We start from the raw sequence: 19,865 nt of genomic DNA on the forward strand, positions 1-19,865 counted from the left end.
TTCATGGGTACAAAAATTGTATTTTAGTATTACAGATGTTGTCAAATGAAAAAAATATTTTGGCCGTGACTGAAAAGGTTACAGTATTCAAGTACAGATTTTCATATAACTGACTGAATCTTAGCAGAAGTACCCATGACAAAATCTATTGGATTGAATTCTGGGCGCTTGTTCAAATATTTATGGAGCCCCTCTCAGAGGCACAGCATTTGCATTGAAACAAAAGGTTATTGAGCGTGGGTGCATTGTAAATGATACTGCAAAACTTCCAACAAATTCAAATTTAATGGTAACCTGCTGGTGAAGAAAAATGATGCAATATGCTCACAAGCTCAAGGCAGTGTTGCAGTTCAGCAGCTTAGTCTTATTCAATGCTACATTAACTTTCCCATTTATGCTGCTCTTGTAAAATATAAAGCCCTCAAGCATTTTGAGGTGGCTGTCTGTTATATCTGTGTGTGTGTGGTGTGTGAGAGAGAGAGAAAAAGAGAGAGAGAGAGAGACTTTAGTTGTTAATGTTTGTTTTCACCCTCATGCACAGAAATTGCTTTGCCTTTTACTCCCAAATTCTGCCTGGAGACATGCCAAAGGACATTTATCATTTGTGTAGAATATATTATAAACAAAATTATTCTTAAGCGGACAGAAGCCAGAAACTAGTATAACTTATATGTTCATGTTTTTTCTTTTGCCAGACTGTGTGTTTTCTGCTCATTAGATTGATATAACCACCTGGCCTGCCATTAGATGCATCTGTTTTTGTCTGAATTACAGACATCTGCAGATTATCTGCATCTCTGACAGCCACTCCATTTTGAGCCGTTGTTCTTTTTGTGGTAAACAATTTAAGAAATTGTATTGCAGCACATATGACAAAAACCCGACGACAAGGAAATAATCTGTGAAAGGCTTTGAAACAGCTGCTCTGCAGCCATGTGATCTGAGTGAAGAATAAGCAGATCAGACCCTATGGTGCCCTGTTAGATCATACTATATGCTTGCTTGATGATGAATGTCCCCCTGTATAGAGTCAGCATAGGAAAATCAATACTCCTCAAATTGAAACAGTATAGGGTTGTATTGATCCGCCGTGCTAAATCAAAATGAGGAGGCTTTGATACATCTCTCCAAGACAGCTCCCTGCCCAGTAATGACACACTATCAATTTTAGCTTTACACTGATAAATCAAGTTGAAAATTGGATGTCAGAGTTTTTTCCAGGGAGAGAGTGATTTTCCCTGCCCTCTGGTCCCCTCTGCTGTTGACCTCTGAACCCTGCCAGTGGATTATAAAGTTCAGGCTCGTCTAAAGTGAAAGTAGATGTCAAGGCGATGCTGATGAATACATTGAAGAATAACGTTTGCAACATAGGACTACCTTACTGTGACGATACTATAAAGTCTCTCATTCTGCAGTTCTCTCAAGTAAGTTTGTTTCACACACATAACACATCAAAAACATGCCAAATTACTGATGTTTGCACCGTTTACAGTACACCTTGTGCAGGTGATATACTCAGACACACCTATGTACTACTGACTCATAAATATTCACCATGTGAGCTTCAGTGAACTTCTCTTGTGTCATTCTCTACCATTCTCTAATTGTTTCGACAATACCGCCCTAACAGAAACGTAAAAGGGGCTGAAGGAGACAAACCTCCCTTTGTTCCCGTGTGTTGGTGTTCACTTCAGCAGCATCAGTGACAGCTGACGGAGGAGCCTCCGCTGGCCCCCACAGCAGACCTTAACCTTACCTGACTAGTCTATTGATTGTCAACATTTCTTCTGTATAATTACTTTTTTGTAGCAGAGGAGAGAAAGGAAAATGGCGGCATATATTGATCTGTGGCAAGGCAGTGAAACAGCCGTTTCCCTTGACTAACAGAGAGTTTCATCTCTCACACTTGATGAATGGTAACAATCTGCCTGTGGATAATAACTTTGTGATGGAATGAACCTTTTTACTCACCATGTGCCCAGAGTATTTGGTCTCGCCTGAAAGGGTTATCAATTCTAATAGAAGTCCTCTAGCACAATGGGGGAGCACCTTTAGAGGGCCTTGGAGCCTTAGAGGATTCGAAGTCTGATGACCCCTCTGGGACAGAAAAGCAAGGTTAAGGTCTCTGGTTGAGCCCAACTGTATAAACAAATATCAACCTGACAATCTAATATAATATAAGATATATAATTCAAACATATTATTCTTTTTGACATCCAGACTAGCAAATTGTGTATTTTGTTCTTTACTTTCTCTACATTATTCTTGTTTTCAATGTAATTCTTTTAAAGACTCACTTCTGTGTACAATTAGTAACAATATAGAAAAAGTAAGTAATCCTAGAAATCACTATAAAATGAATGTTGCTATAAGGGCCATTTTTTTGCTATGAATTCCATGCACCTTTAAAACCTTTAGAGGTTTCTATTCTGCCCTCTCCACAAAAAATGTTTTTGGTCTGAACCAGTCCTCTGCATCCCATCTGTAATTTGTCTCTCATAGCGAGGGTTAAAAAAATGCAGCTTCTTTTAAAACAGCTTGCGAGTCATAATGTTTTTTTTATTCTTTGTTTAATTAGATCTTATTTTAAACACGATGCTCCTTTGTTCTTGCAAGCTGATATTCTCTCTACTTGCATTTGTTCTTGACCTACACCAGGCTCTATTCCCTTGGGGCACTCTTAACCTTGCACACTGCGCTAATTATCTCTGGAAAGAGGCCCATTCACACAATCATCAATTTCATCGGGTGTTGAAATTGAGCTGGGCATCGCCTGACTGTGCCCCATTTCCGATGAAAGATGGGGATCCACAAAACTGGCGATCCAGGGAGTTCACCTACAGTACAATACGGCTTCTCGTCCCTCGTCTGGTCGCATACGTCTGTCTTCATTACACCACATGACCTGGAGTTAATCTTGTTGCTGCTGTGTTGTTTCCCTTTCGTCTTTGTCCAATACCCATTCCTCAGTGTGTCTATTCTCTAGCTCTTAATCTACAAAAGGAAAGTCATATCCAATAACTAGAGGCATTTGGATCTTAGCTTGGTATCCTCACCACTGCAGCAGTGTTGAGTGTAGTGATGATAAGAAATTGCGAAATTTAAGAGATGAAAGTCTTGTGTACCATTTGCAGCCCTCTGTGATAATCTGATCATGATGTTGGCCATATAGTCACTTAACACTTGGCATTCGACAGACGCATGATCAAGCTCGATGTGTTTTTATAGAGGATTTTTTTTTTCTCAGTTTATAGGTTACTTTGAAAGCAGTGTGCTGAGAAATGCTCATCACCATATGGCTGCCAGTCACCACTTTTTGATACACAGTTTCTTTTTTGCTGGGATTTTTTTTTTTTTTATCCAGCAGCAGTCTGTTGAGGAATGTGGCATAAAAATGCTTACCAAAAAGAATGCACTGGTTGACAGACAATGTTTTGAGAATTTCCTCGCTTCGGTTTTTAGTGTCTGCTGGCTGCCTGATGGTTTTCATGATGCGTGGATCATTACAGATACACATATGTGGTTGTCATTTGAACGGGTTCAATTAAGTAACACTATTTGGTCGCGAAAGGCGGTGCCAGAATTTCCCCAATAATTCTGTGAGCAGGTACATGGTCGGTTAGCAGTGAAGTATGTCTTTCATTTTTATTTTATTTTCTAATCAAGTTTTTATTTTGTTTTTTAAAGTTTTTAAAAAGTTTTTCCAGAGACACTTGCATCTCAAACTAATTCCTCATGCACTTTATAACTCATAGTCAGTTAGGACAACTGAAAACGAAAGAAAAGACCACTTGTCCTCAGAGTTACGTGTGTTCAGTGTCCCAGTGTGTGTGTGATAGAAACCAGTCACTGTGCCTTTGAATAGAATTGTCGCTGATTACTGGCATTTATTATAATTACCCCCTACTCATGTCACCAATGGAAGCTTTTAAAAGGAGTATAATGGTGTTTTATTGAATCAGCATGTCCCTGTCCTTCCTCTCGACCGCCTCACACAAATTTCCTCTGAGCATAAATAGAATAAAAAGGAAATCTTTAACCATGAGATCCTCATCTGTCTGCAGCCCTGTACATGTTTTAGTGAGCCATTTTGGTTTAAGTGACTTTGAAAAAACATGAAGGTAGTTATTGCTTTTGACAATAGATCAGTGTAATGTCTTTATTTCAATGATTTTATCTTAATCGTATGGGATTTTATTTTACACCCTACAAGCCAATTGCGTGAATTTGAGTGAGTATGGAGCAGTCTCAAGTAGCTGATCTGTAACTTACTGGATAGGTTTTGTTTGCTTATGTGGTCTGAGCCTTGCTGATCTGACACACAATTCAGTCCTTAAACAAGCATTTTTATCTTGGTAAAAGCACAGGTTTTTCCTTGCCCTGGCTCAAGTTTACCCTTTTACTCCAATGCTATTCTCCAAATAATCAGACGATTATTTGGAGAAGAAAATTACGAAGAAAACAGAAAAGGGTCTCTACTGCCCTAATATAACAGTAGCGCTAAGAATATATCACTCTCTAATCCATGAGCCCTTGTCAGCCGTCAAAATTCTCTAAAATGATGTTATAGTTTCCTATAAAACTGTTATCAATCCTTTTATTTTTATTTTCCTCCCCATCATTTTTGAATTATGTCTGTGAGCTTTCCCTTTCCTTTTACAAACAAAACACATTCCCTGTAGACTGGCGTGTTAGATCTGGCAACTCAAGAACCTCAACACTGGCTCCTTGAGGAAAGGTGTGCTTTAAATACCTATTTGAGAGAGAAGAGAATAGACGATAGTCCTCTTACACATTTATCCTACTGCACTTAGCAAGTCTGAAAGCATCCATAAATAATGGTGCTCCTGTTTCCTGTAGGTTATCAGTGCTGGAAAATTAGCTTTTAAAATGCGGTTTGAAATCCATTTGGGTGATTGATGGGTGACGGGACTAATAAATTTTGCCAGTTTCTAGGAGGCCAGCTCACAGCCATTCTTTATGGTTGTCATGAAGCCAGACACATTTGATGTAGAAAATAAGGAGGTCTCAAGCCGTCTCAGCTTAATAAAGAATGCTATTGGATAGACAATTTGTTGTTGTTACACAGATAATACAGGCAACTAGCTTTTTATTAATGATTCTGAAAAAGGAATTGTGTTTTATCTGCAGTCTTGGAAATGTAGGGATTAGACTATTGTTAGCTTTTGTAGTATATTAAATGGCACAAATGTGTGTATGTGCTTGCCAAGTACAATTTTACTATATGATAGGGATTTTGACCAAACGTTAAAGTTTCCGCTTATTCCTTATTTCCCTCCATGTTTTTAAGACATGGCTGTGTGGCTTGGTGGCCCAGTGCCACCTCAGAAATCCCCTGTGTGAGAGCTCAGTAGCTTCCAGCTGTAGATCTCCATCAGGAGTACAGTCCTCCAGAGCACTTTTTGGACCACCCTCAGAGAGGAGGCTCCTGCAGCATAGCACTTTGGCACAGTCCAAATCCAGTCTAGCACTGACCACATAGTCTAAAATTTCACAGGTCCTACTCAAACAGCAGAATACCACATTCAAACTGAAACCATCTGCACAGGACAGAAGAAGGGGAAGAGGCATCAAACTGTTGGCATCTAGCTCACTAATGAGTCATTATAACTTGAGGGTTTGGCTTGTTGTGCTTTTGATTGCTGTAAAAGACAAATTAAGATATTCTGGCTGAAACTAAAGTTGTACTCAAATGAGCATCCTTCAACAGACCAAAAAAATGCATCAAATGCAGTTAATACTGTTATAGGGGAATCTTCCATGTGGTGGATTTATCCCCCACTGGCATCTGCTGTCTATTTGCACTAAGAATTAGGGGACATAATCTTCAGCGGTAATCGCCCAGTTGCCTACAGTGGATTTACATTTTTCACACTGTGTAATCTTGCATTTACAATATCATTTACGTGGGTTTCTCCTTTCAACCCACTGACATCTCTCTTTTCCTCAGTGAAGCTGTGAGAGGAGATTGACAGCGGACAAGCTCAAGGCGTTCAGTCTTGCTTTGCATACAGCGGCTCATGATACTTTGTGCATACAATGAGCGCACACTTGCACGCACACATACACACATATTCAGTTTTGATTGATACTTAACTGAAACTGAGCCCTTGTTGCTGTCAGAGCCCAGCTAAGTCTCCTGAGCCTCTTGATTTCTGACATTTGTAGATATTATATTCATGGAGCATGCAGGCTGTATTTTGTGATGTGATCCCCTGTAACACTTTAATCTGTTTAGACTGCTTCAATACTGTGGCAGGGAAGGGGGCAGAAACCATACAATGCACTAGACTGCTGCCTGCCAAGGTCTTACTGTATCCTTCACGCACTGAAAAATCTCTTTTTGGATTTGGACATACAGTACCAGATCCAAGGTTTTATTTGGAGCTTTGTGTGGTTGTTTCTAGTATTTTACTTTTTAATAATATGGAGTCAACCTTTTAGATAAGAGGATAAAGAGTTTGGTTCTACGACAGCATGTACTTCATGTTTGTGTAATAAATGGCAAAAAAACTGTGTATATGAGTTAAACTGTATGGGTATTGGAGTGTTCCCACTCATACTGTATCTGTTGAAGTTCAAGAGTGATGCCATATTTCTTCACATTTTACTTAAAATTAAATGAAAATGAACCTCATGCCAGGTTGATGTAATCACCTCTTACCTTACTGTCAACTGCACACCAATTATTTGAATCATCACTATTGTTTATGTGTTTCTCTTCCCTCTTAAGGGTAAATTAAAGCAAGATTTTTTTTGCTGCATTTCTCTCTAAAGGAAATATGAAGGCTTTGAAATAGCTCCAGCTAGTGCACTGTTGGAACAAGCAGCACTTAGTAACCTAATGCTAGTCCTGGTGCTTAATGGTTTGCATTAGCTGCAAGCAATAAAATTATCCCAGGTCCTCACTAATGTTGGAATAATCATTTACAAAGATGGTTACCACATGCTGGAACTGTTTTCTTCTTTTTCTCTTTTTTTTACGACCCTAATTCGCTGTTATTAATAATGAATAAAAATGCAATTTTCTGTCGGGTTGCTCCAGGGCTCTGGGAATCATTTCAATGAATATTTCAGCACATTATTTTAATCATGGCTCCACATATGCACGGAGGGGGCTTGTTTTATAGGCTCATGCCTCAACCGCCCCAAGACCCCGATCATTAAACCCCACGCTGTCTGCGTTGAGGTTCCTACCTTTGATTTACAAGACTTGTTAAAAAACATTGTAAAAAAGGAGGCAAGCTGTGCCATTTATACTTGTAATTTGATGCTGTATTTGTTAATGGGAGTGCCTGTGATTTATGTGTGCAGCGGCTGCTGCTGCTCCCTGCTGTTCTGATGCTATAGGCTTTAACAGAGCTAACAGTACTGGGACTCTGCAGAGCATGCCACTAGTCAGCCTATAAATCTGCTATCTGTGGCCTGATTTTTCTCCTCAAGATGTTTTCCCCTGATAAGGAAGTGGCTGCTATAATCAGACCATCACTGAGGGGTGTGTGCTCCATCTAACCTACCTGTCTTCTTGTCTCTCTCACAGTCAGCTGCATGACTTCTGGCGCCTGGACTACTGGGAAGATGACCTGCGCCGGAGGCGGAGATTTGTCAGAAACCCATTTGGCTCCACCCACTTAGATGTCACATGCAAGTCACTGCAGGAGTATGGTGTGTTTATCATTTCTTTGTGGAATCCGAGTATTTTTTTTTTAACCTATTAGAATTAGGGTCAAGTACATTATTACTCCATATTAAATGTAGAATATGAATGTTTCCATTAAGGCATTATAGACAAGGTATTAAAAGTTAAGTGTCATTTTTATAGGCAACGTATTTATGAGTCCTGTGAATTGAACATGACACATCCATTTTATTGTACTTTTTTATTTCCATTACAACACATACTCAGGAACAAATTGGATCTCTCCCTTTATTGTTCCTTCTCTTTGCCTGAAACTTTTCTTATTGACCCAGGCAGTCTTATAGTGTTGCCCACCACCTTGTGTCAATTTTGCCTTATGTCATGCAACACCAACTTTTAAAGGAAAGCAGCTCAGTACTATTAAACACCCTTGGCCCTTCTCCCCTGCCTCTAATTGAATAGCTGAGCAAATGTATTAATGGCACAAGGGTGAATGTATTGATTCTGAAATTAATGGAGTAAGCGCGTTCTTCACTTGATAGAAAATAGAAAACAGGCAATGCAGTATGGTCAGGGTAGCCTTTTAAAATGACTGTAGACTTACAGCAACACCTGCACAATGATCACAATGTTCACTGACCTCTGGCTAGCTCAGGGTTGAGCTACTCAAATCGACCGTTGGCTAGGTTCAGGATGTCATCTGGCTGATTTCAGCTCTAGCTGTGCCATGGCTGCTGTATGAAGATCATGGCAGCTCTGTAGATAAACACATGCCAGCTGCTGCCTCGGCTGCAGGTGGTCTATATATGAAACACACATGCAATAATTGCACCGTCTGCTTTAGAGTTTGTGGTGGTTCCATTATTTTTAGCCATAAGCTAATTTTGTGGGCTTTTGGTGAGGTGTTGATAGGTGGTGAGGACTCAAGGAAACAAATGTTACAAATTTAGCCCTTTTAACTTAAGGCATAAGGCTTTTAGAACTTCAGTATCATCTGCAAAGAAATTTCATTGCCTTGCATCAACATTGCCTACCTGTAAATACCAAAAAACTGCACATTGCCTTGGCCATATTGTGATTTCGATAATATTTTTGATTAATTGTGCAGGAGCAAGGTACCTTCTAAGTTTAAAGTATTTCAAGATTTTCATTGAAACTATACTTAAAGGTGGTGCAACAAAAGAAAAATAATTTCTTTTTTTTTGCTGATAATACATAAATCAAAAACACATACAATTTCTTTCAATTGTATTAAAGCGGGGGAGAATATTGTACTGAAGGTAGATAAAATAAACTATTTCATCCATTCTATTGCTCCATCTGCTAACTCTGTCAGTTAGCATCGCCCATTGGCATCTTTACCCACTGTGCAGTTGCTCAAATTGGTGTGTGTTTCCTCTGCTTTAGTGACTTATGAGACACATGTCCTCAAGAAAATGCTGCAGGTCCATATCATGTTATTTAGTACATCTGATAACTAGAATATACTTTTGAGCTATATGATTTGTTTCTGTTGTTGAACATTAATGCTTCAGTGTCATTGACTGAAGAGTTGTTGAAGTCCTGCTGGCATGTGGTGGTTTTAATGAGTGGAATAATGTATAAACTTGTCAAGTGAAAGAGATCGCCTGCGGTTGGATGGCCTTCTTGCTCTCCTTGAGAGGTGAGCTGCACTTTCAGGCTTTTTGTAGCAGGCTTTGATGTGGTTGCACGGCGGAGGCCAGGTTTTGTTATGAGTTCAAATGAGAAAGATCTTTTGTTCTTCTGTAGAGCTTCAATAGATTTCTTTGGCTGTGACAGTTGGCAGTTTGTTATAAATGTACAATGACAGTTTGTGTTTTTTTTTGTTTTTTTTATGAATATTCACTTTTAATTAACATATTATTAAATATAGGACCTGTATTTAGCAGATAGCCGTGGTGCAGAGGCTCAGAGGTTGGATATCTATTAGTCATAACATCCAGACTTTGTTTCCTAGATTTGAAAGGCACTCTATAGAACTTTTTAGTGGGTTGCTGGCTGCATAGGCACCAGAGTAGAAAAACAAAGAGGCTTGTTTGAGTTGGCCCTCAAGAGTCATTATTAAAGCTTTAAAATCTGGGACTATTAGAGAACCAGTAGGTTGTCCAAATTGAATGCACAGTTTCTGGTCTGACAACAAGATATGAGGATATACGCTCAGCCACCATTTTGAGTTTGAAGAGGGCAGACTTACACTGTTGTGCTCACAGTTAACGTCAGTCTTACGAGTTCACTTGGGGGAAATGAAAGTGAGCAGGAAAGTTTTGTTTTCAAGAACATTTCAGTGAGTGAGTGGCCTGTGTCGTTTTTGACAGCCTTTAAGAGTCTCACAGTCTTATGTGTCTTCTCTGAGATAGTAAAAATGTTTTTTTTGCCATTTTAGGAGTTGGATTAATTTATTCATTTGTTATGTGGATTTCCGAGAGAGATTACTTGACTGATCTTAAGTATTTTGAAGAGCTTTTTTTTAAAGCTGATATTGATATCTTCAGACTAAAGTTAAAATTGTACCTTTTTTGTGAAACACATATTTTCATTATTTTATTTTATTTCCATTGACATATGCCAGGTTGAAACAGAATTTAGATCCTCAAGAAAGAAATACTTCCATTCTTTGAGAGCACAAAACTTTTAAAAAAAATCAAGTTGATATATTGGCAAAACCAGTGCATCAGTGTAACCTTTATAATCACTTTTGTGCAATGTGTGTGCCTTTGTGTGCGATAGTGTGTACATTCATGAACATGTGTGATGGGAGGTTAAACTCTGCCTTAAACTCTGCCTCGTTGTCTATTAGCACCATTGACAGCTTAGCCAGCACATTCTGTCTCTGCCCTCTGCCTGTAATAACCTGCCCTGTTACAGCCAGCCACGGCCCAGTATCAGACTATATTGTTAGGTGATTGGAATTGGGCAAGCATGAAATGGAAGTCACGTTAATATTGATCCAAGTGTTTAACGGGGTGTTTTACCTCCGGGTGTCCTTGCTGTCTCATTTCAGGTGAGCAGCTTCTCTCCGAGCTGATTGCCCCGGGCAAAGATCTTTAAAGCTCTTAACTGCAGCAGAGGCAGAAGCCTCGTGATGTGATATTAACCTTCTCCAGTTTTATGATCAACAATATTAAACTGTGACAAATGACATCAGGGCATTTACTAACATGCAAATCCGGACATTTGAATGCAGCCTTTAGTAAATACATGATACGTTATGTGCAGTACCTAATGTTCAGGTCCAGATGTGGCGATAATTAAACTCTGCTGTTAATGTTTTGATCGAGAGAAGATGAGGTTGTTTGTAACCTCTGGCAGCACAGTAGACACGCACTGCACATCCCAGGATATTGAATAAAGATCACCCCAAGAGGAAGCGTCTGCACCGCATAAACTCCCCTACATCAAAGTTATAATGTTTACTTTTACAGTCTCAAAACACATTCTCTGCAAAACGGATGGCTTGCATCACAGGAAGTATGGAGCTGTCATTTGTTCCCCCTCATTTCATCCTTCAGTGCAGGGTAAATAAAAGTAAAGAGACAGAGGGCAGAATTGCATCGCCCTAACGGTAATGCAATCTCATAGACTGGACTTTTTCTCTCCATGTGGAATGTGGAGCCCGTGGAGAGGGTGCGTAGGAGGGCAGGATCTGAAACAGATAGAGTCTGGGAAACGGAAGAGATATATTTAAAACATTCTATAGAGCTCACGTTATATGGATATTGGTACGTTAAAGGATAGAAGCTCATACTAACGCGTGTTATCTACAGAGATGTGACAGAATGAGACATAAAACAGAATAATATCTGCAAAAGCTCCAGAGTTTAAGCTCTCTTTCCAAGTCTTTGTTTAGAAAGAGGATGAGATAGCTGTTTGTCTTGTGTGTCCAAATTTTGGCTGTCATAGCAATTGACAAACATTCAGTGATTTCTACAAGAGCCCGGCCTTTGCCCTTTTCCAGCATTATCCAGATCTTGCTTTGCTGACCAAACCACTACATAAAAACATCTCAAAATGAGCAACCTTAAGTATTTTGTGCTTTATTTATAGTCGTGTATATTGAATTACACAAAGTATTTGTGAAATCAGCTTTTTCTTCTCCTGAAGAGAAGTACCCTACACATTAGTTGAACTTTAAGTGAAACATGATGTCGTGGATTTCTTTTTGAGGAGTGGCAGTGAAGTGTTTGAGGCAGGGTGTATAATACATAGGAGACTTAGAAAAATCCATGCTCGCCGGCTCTATTGAGGCTATAAAAATGAAAGGCCAGTGCCTCACCGGTTCTTAGCATTACAGTATATCAAACATGGACCCTTGGCAACAGTATTAACAGTAGTTGATTCAACATTTTTTTTAAAGGCCTTTCAACTCTTATCTATTCCATACTGAATAGTAAAACTACTGAACTCTCAAATATTTCTAAAGTGGGAACCTGTATCTAAGATTATTATTATTGGAATTGGGCTTTAGCTTGTTCACAAAAGAACACATTTACTCAATTTCATCACTCTGTGACACTGAGATAAATTATTCTTATCTCTTTGTCTGAAACACAAAATATTACTGCTCATATGTTTTTTTTTACTTAACTCAATTTTTCATTTATGATGGTAAAAACACAATGATATTTAACTTTTTGGAAAGCTGTCACCATTAGCATTAAAAATTCATCCCTCTGCTTCTTCTATCAAAACACAAATCCTTTTTTTTCCTGAACTGATATTACGTTGGTTTACACTTTAGAATGAGCCCTCATTGTGTTATATCCTGGCATTAAATCTTGTCTCAACAGGAATCACATCACATTAAAGAAGTAAAGAGACTGTGTCATGTTGTCTATAAAAAGGATCATGTCCCCTTTTTCATGAATTTCAACTTTATAAATTATAAATATATTCTCAAAATAACAAATAGAATTTTAGTTAAATGTCAGTAACTTAAGGTCTCTCTGACTCCTGGATGGAACTTAAAATCTGATTTATTTTGTCCTCCTATCAAAACCCATCAAATGATCCCATGTGGTTTTTCATGAAGATTACATTGTATAAGAAGTATAAAACTTTGAGTTTTTTTTTATTTTTTATATTGTGCTAAAATAGACAATCGGTAGATATCCTAAAAAGTACTCCGGACCATGGATCCTTGTTAAACCCCAGTGATGAGGGCTCAGGGGCATCCTCCATTGGTCACAGCTGGCAGGTCTTCATCAGCCTCCAATGGGGTCACAAAAGCTCTGCAATGCACTTTACTGAGTGTAATTAGTGCACTCTGAAGCAGTTTCAACTCAGTGATTGAACAAGAGGACCCGTGAGACTGGTGATCGGTGGCTTCTCCTGGCACTGTTTCTGAAGGGCTTTAGAGTAGACATGAAATGAAACTGCTGTTTTCTTTTTTTAGAGACGAGAAGTCAATGGCAGTGGCTTTTGATGGACTGCTCACTTTGTAAGGTTAATTATATAGAGGCTAGTTAGTGTAGCATCATTATACAGTGATGTGGCATAAGCAATATTTTTTATTTCTTTATTACGTGAATATTGTCTAGAAATGCACATTTAATTGGATTTGAGAGAAAGATTAGACTCAAATTACAGCTTCCTAATCTAATGCATACATCTGCAACTGTATTGCCTGGTAATTTTGTACTTTGTTTTTTTTGTGTATGATTACAATAGGCCAACATAAGATGATTCTGAAGATCAGTTCAGTATCTAATTGATCATGTGATTTGTGGAGGATAACTACAGTTGCATTCAAGGATGATAAAATAAAAATGTAGAAGAATTTCAGGTTCTCGCACCATAAAATCAACTATACAAAGAACTTTTAAATCCTTCAGTAGGTGGTAATTGGATATGCATGTATTGTATTATCTATCTTGCCTGCCAGCCTGCACTTGTCTCCTGTTCTTTTTTCATTTTAGTTCATTTATATGAGTTATATTTGATATCCAAAGGGTCATTCTCTTTATTTGGCCATTTAGTGGTCAAGGGTGAACACATGAAAATGTTTCTAATGTGTCTTCTTCAACACCACTGCACAGCAGATAATTTAATGGTGACAAATGGCGACCCTTTTCACAGCTGCACTTTTAATATAAGAATGTCTCAGCGTCAACGGGCTATCACTCATGAGAAGATCACTTTTCATGTCAGCACATTTTCTCCTTCATGTCATACCTCTTCATTTCTCGTTATTTATAACCATATTACTTTTTCTGTTAGGAAAAATTGCATCGTGGGTAAAGCTGATCCTCTACCCTGCATTGTTGCCTCCCCCACAGCAGTTGATGTCGGTCATTTGCGTGTAGAAATCAGCATGGTTTATTTGGTTTACTCAACCCTGTACAGACTTGCCAATCAGAACATCAGCCTGTCAGTGGAGCTTTCCCTCATTTACTTGGAGCATAATGATGGTTTACAGAATTACAGTTTTAAGTTTCACTCATTCTGCTTTGATCCCTGACCACTGGCTGGCTCTTGGCTTTAACATTACACAGAATTCATTTCCGAAACGCACAGACTGCTTCCCTCCCTCTGATGAAAGCACTCCAGATATGAGACAGAGCAGGAAGCAGACTTTTTTCTCAGTAGCAGTGTTGACAACAGTCAAATGTGACCTCTTCAAGACAAGGTACATGTTCCTCAGGGGAGGGAGAAGCGAATTAAGAACTGTGCTGAAAGGAAACATGTCAGACGAGTGTCAGCCACCTCCCATTTCTTGATATGTGTTCTTCCTTTCACACACGCAAGTTTTTCCTCTGGTTATTTCCTACATTGGACTTCAGAAAGACAAATTCACATAAACGCTCTGAGGAGCCGTGTGGCAGGCACATGTTGGAGATGGGCTGATTTAAGTTGATAAATGTGTTTTGAGACCCCTTTGTTTTGCAGGATGTATGAACACATCTTATTCAATGGGTGTGCTCCACTATAGCCATATGATGAAATCCTGGTGTAAGCATCCTCCTAATTGTACTGTCTGTTCAGTCTCACTCTTGTCAAGTCTCCAAAAGCGGCAAATTATATCTCTAATCAACTACGAGCTTGAGATGTATTCCCCGACTCAGCTGTTGGTCTTTCAAGATACAGATAATGTTTCATTGTTGACCTTGTCTAAAAATAAAAGCTGAAACACCTCTGATGTTCAACCGTGCGAAATGTATTCAGTCAGTGAACGTGTACCCTGACATTCTTTCATATGCTCTGGCAAGTACATTAGTGAGCTTCTCATATCAAGTTCATCCTGCATATATTGTGTATTTCATTCAGAGCTCCTCTGTGGCTTTTTTTATTATATATATTTTACTAGATGTTACGCATCACTGTCTTTTTGTGTGGGTATGTGGGTACTTTTGTTTTCTACTTTTTTTTTTCTTGGACTTTATTATTATATGATTTTCTATATGTTGGCTATATGCATTACTAAAATGTATTATACTTACTACTAATACTAAATTAAATTGCCTTGCCTTGCCTTGCCTTACTTTAGTACAGTATTGCTGAACAGAAATGTATCAATTTAAACTGCAATAGTTAATGGCAGAATAGTAAAGGTGATTGGACTTTGCCAAGGAATAGACCATAGCCAAGTATTTCTGTGCATTTCTCATTTACCAATCTGAGTTTTCAGAGGTCGGAGTGCAACATTTAGTAGTGTCTCTTCCCCATGTTTATTTTGACAGGCACAGAGGAGGACGAGGTTGTCAAGTCTACGAAGGTCTTCCGCAGCCAAACTGTGGTCAGCCAGAACCCCGAGACAGAGTTGGTGCTGGAAGGAGACGACGATGCCGTCAGCCTGCTGCAGGAGAAGGAGATGGACAACCTGGGTGGTAAGTCAGCACACCAGCACCTCCATTAACCCCAAGTCAGCATCACCTCTGCTGGAGTATCAGCACTTGTCTTTTATCTGTCTTCTTCCTAATAGCTGGCACAGTTACAGGGTACATGATTAATATCTAGTGCATCAAACTAACTGTTTGGATCAGTGTAATGGCTTTAATGCTCATTATATTACAATGGCAACGGGAAGGGGGATATTTTGAGATCTAAAATCTATGTATCTAATGATTGTGAGGTTTGAATTTACAGATTGCTTCCTGCAGTTCACCTGCACTGACGTCCCGAAGTCAGAAACTTTGTCTCTGTGTTCTAGTCTGCACAGCTTTGCTTAAGTTTGACAGCTACATATTTTTTTCGTCTGATAAGTGTCCTTCTCTGTTTTGTTTTGGGTCTCGTCAGCACGGTTCCTTCCTCGAGTGTTTATCTCCAGAGGCAAGTCTTAAAAAGTTAAACTAACACCGGAAAGATGATCAATCCAGATATGTCAGAACTCATATTTATGATTTGTCAAGCAATCAGTGATTACAGTTGATATGCACCACTGCTTGCTAATGCTTCACTTTACAGTGGCCTTATTTCGCCTGTCACCTGACCTAATAATGTACTGTAAAAGTTTGGGTGACCCCCTCAAAATCTATATGTGTAAACTGAGACTGAACATTGTGTTTGGTTCATTGAGTTTTTAAACCCATATACTAACAGAGCATTATTATGTAATGGAGACTCTGCTGCCTTAGGGCCAGTATATTGGTCATTACATTTTAATAAGGCCATAGTAAAGTGTCATGTATTGTAATCAAAGTAATCCGAGCTAAGACACTTGATAACACAACTTTTCTTACACAATCTTGATTATACTGATTACACATTATTAAAAACAAACTGTTCAGATTCTGCATTTTGTTACTCTGAATCAAAACCCTGCAGACTATTGACACACACATAATCAAACACATGTAACATAATCAGTCAGCACATATTTTTATAGTTAGAAATTGTTTTAGTCAATCAAAGTCTTCAAACATTTATTTTTCCAGTAAATACGGCCCATTCCAGGGGAAATGGGAAATTACAGCAATTATCTTTCTTCTTTTTAAATGAACAAAATATGTTTTAACTGAACCTAGAAGAATGTTGCCAAGAAAATTGCCTATAATGTGTTTCTGTGTGGATGTTAGCACTGGGATGTTAAGGTAGAGCAACTTAATTATCCTGCAGTCAAACTAATCCTGATTCTCTCTTCAGTGAATAGTCATTAAGAGATTAATTGGCTTTTAACAGCTTATGAAAAAAAATACAATATTAAATCTTTATTAATCTTTGATTTATTGTACCTGTATGATCAGTATCTTAACTCTGCTTTAATACTTTGACACAATTCAGTCAATTGTGTAACTTACTGCCAAGGCAGTGGTTGCCCAAAGAGAGAAGTAATTTAAGCGGCATCACACTGTGTGTGAGAGCCAAACTATTAAGCCAACCCTTAGCTGCTTTTCAAGTAACTGCCATGACTTTAAAAGGTAAGTTATCCAGAGTTCACTTGAGTGTAGATCAAGTACGCTACGTACTCGTCAATAAAGTCAAATCTTCGCTTAAGAATTGGTGGTTTAAATAAGCAGACTTTGTAACTGGATTGGTGCCTACATCATACAAGCTTTTTAGTAGAATATAAAGTAATACCACGACATAAATTAATAGCCATGGCAGCCATGATCAAGATCCAAAAACATCTCTTATATTGCAGTAAAAGGGATAATAAAAAAGAAAAAAGAGTCTGGGCCATTGTTACTGACTGCTGTTGTGACTGGTTGTTGTTTTATTTTGATTATTGGCTACTTGAGATGATGTAAATCAACATTTGCTTATACTAGCTGGGTTGTCCTCAAAAATAACAAACCTGAACAGGAACTGTCTGGCTGTTCTTGTTCTGGCAGTGGAATTTCAATAATAATCTAATGCTGTGGATTTTTTTTTTACTATGTTCTAAAGGTTAAGCAACTTCACTTAAAACTGTCACAAGTTTGATTGCATAATCATCTGTAATGTTACCTAAATGTCTTTAACAAACCTGTTGGATCTGGGCTACCACTGAAACACACGGTAGGAGTAACAAATATCAATGCATGTATGTAATGGTAATGGATTTGTTCCAGATAGAAATTGTAAGAAAAAAATGCCCTGAGACTCTAGATTCCCAGACACTTAGATAATTACATTAGGTTCATAGCCCCGTATACATTATCTAGTTATCATGGCTCAGTATATGAGGCTCAGGCTGAACCAGGGCACTGCTGAGTAGTGAAATCCTCTCTAAGATCCCACAGATGAATCTCAGAGGAGGAGGCTAACCCCTCCTCTTTGTCGTAGAGCCAGCAGGCAGCCAAACACTCCATGTCTGTCAGATGAACCCTGCTCTGCCCACTCAAAAAGCAAGGCAAAGGCTGAAATACAATGAGAATGTATTTTCTCCTTAGGGGAACTAATAATCACCTTGTGCAAAACAGAAATACTGACATTGAATATTTGTGATACATTTATGATGTGTGTGCTTGCTTGAAATTATACATTTTAAAAGTGCAATTGACTGAATAATAACATTTTATTTTTATGTTGAATCAAAGTTGAGTTCATGTTTTTACCAATAGGGGAGCTCTCTCACTCACAACATTTGGGTAATGTTTTTACCAGGATGCACTGTCTGTGTTTGGCCTGTATCTAATCTCAGGCATGAACAGCCTTAATGAGAGATCTGGGACTAGATCCTTGTCAACAACAGTGCTCCTCCTGCCAGCCGTTGGGTCACTGCCTGCTGCTGCTGCTGCTGCTGCTGCCAAAGGGGCGGCGCCTGCACTCAAGGGCCCAGGCAGTTGTGGTTACTGAACCTATGATTACTTTTGCTCCCCCACAAACATTGTAAATGCTGTCTTTGCTTGCACTGGCATTAAGTGAGCCTTTTTGTATGCACATATTGTAACCAAAATCGCGTAAAATAGAAACTTTAGATGAGCATGTGAGAGGAAATAAGAGCCTCACAAAGTCTCTCATGTCAAGCAAAGTTCTGTAGATTTGACTGTTCTACTGGCATACCGGAACCATGTTAGCATAGCCCAAAGTGTGGTTTAGCAGCCACAACCATTTTGTTCTGCCTTAATTTAGCCTTTCCGTGTTCATTTTAGTCCCCATTCACAATATTGATCCCATGAGTGGTGACATGTTTATAAAAGAGTAAAACCACAACATTTCAGAATATGTAATCTCAGAAAAAAGTAAGAGGAAGATGGGGTGTTACTCCACTTTTTGCATTACCAAGTTCCCCAACTTTCTTGCTTGTTTTTTTTTTTTTTTTTTTTTAATTCAAAGGTATATAATCCTGTTTAATATAAACAGAATAAGGGTGACATAAAAAGATATACAAACTATACGGGAAGTTTTAGTTATTTATATTAAACATTTAAGTATTTTGCCAATTTTAATTATTTAATTATTGTTTTCTGCAGCTTTATTAAATAGTCCAGTTCTCTAGGCTTTTACATGTCATTGTTGTATGTTGAAAGATAAACGCATGCTTTGAAAACCGTGGAAAAAATGGCCATTGCCTCAGTGACTCAAATGAACAACAAGGCACTGTGCCTCAGATACTCAGCATACAGTAATGGCTGCAGCTGTGCATGTGTGTATATGTGTGTGTATCTATAAGTCAACATACATGTTTGCAAGTGAATGATAGTGCCCAGGTGTGCAAGTAACCTACTTCCACTTGTATTTCTCCCATAATGTAGAATATAAAAGCACTCGGCCTTATCAAGTACTGCAGTCCAGCGGATGGATTGTGGGTAATAATATACCCATCTTCCCAGCAGTTCTCCCAAACTCCCACCACACCGAAATGAGACTTTTCATCACTTCATTAAATTGGCCTGTCATTTGACAAATATTTGCATTTTCATTAAAAGAAAGACCCAACAGCTGGATATTCCGAGCTTTAGCCTATATACACCACTCATCCTGTGTAACTTGCCCTTAATTTCATTATTCTCCTGTAAACATTTTAATGCCATATAGCCTAATTATGGAAGGATCCCTGAGGGGATTACTGCCTAATCCTCTTCCTCCCCATGAGCAATGGATGCCGTGGCTTAATGCTTCAGGCATTGTGTCTTTCCCTCTGTGTGTGTGTGTAGCCCTTTAGGGCCACACTACAATGCATCAGCCCTAAAAGTGTTAATATTTTTGCAAGAGGTGAATGGTCTTGTAATTTAGGGGCTGGGGTGAATATGGAGACAATCTCCTTTTATTGTAGCTGAAACAATTTACACCACAAAGAGGGTCAATTGGCAAAAAAAAAAAAAAA

The 19,865-nt window shown here is 38.6% G+C and overlaps 1 protein-coding gene across 1 annotated transcript in view; it reads left to right on the forward strand.

Annotated features, from left to right (window-relative positions):
- The window catches only part of nbeab (neurobeachin b), a gene marked incomplete in the record, with an annotated part of 186,689 nt that overhangs the window by 106,529 nt on the left and 60,295 nt on the right, over positions 1 to 19,865 (forward strand). Inside the window, 2 exon segments of the mRNA XM_035680189.1 lie at positions 7,562 to 7,686; positions 15,358 to 15,504. Coding sequence (XP_035536082.1) covers positions 7,562 to 7,686; positions 15,358 to 15,504 — 272 coding nt within the window.

The sequence above is a fragment of the Morone saxatilis genome, unplaced genomic scaffold (assembly GCF_004916995.1).
Source record: "Morone saxatilis isolate NCDOM2014 unplaced genomic scaffold, NCSU_SB_2.0 Contig8, whole genome shotgun sequence".
NCBI classification, from domain to species: Eukaryota; Metazoa; Chordata; class Actinopteri; family Moronidae; genus Morone; species Morone saxatilis.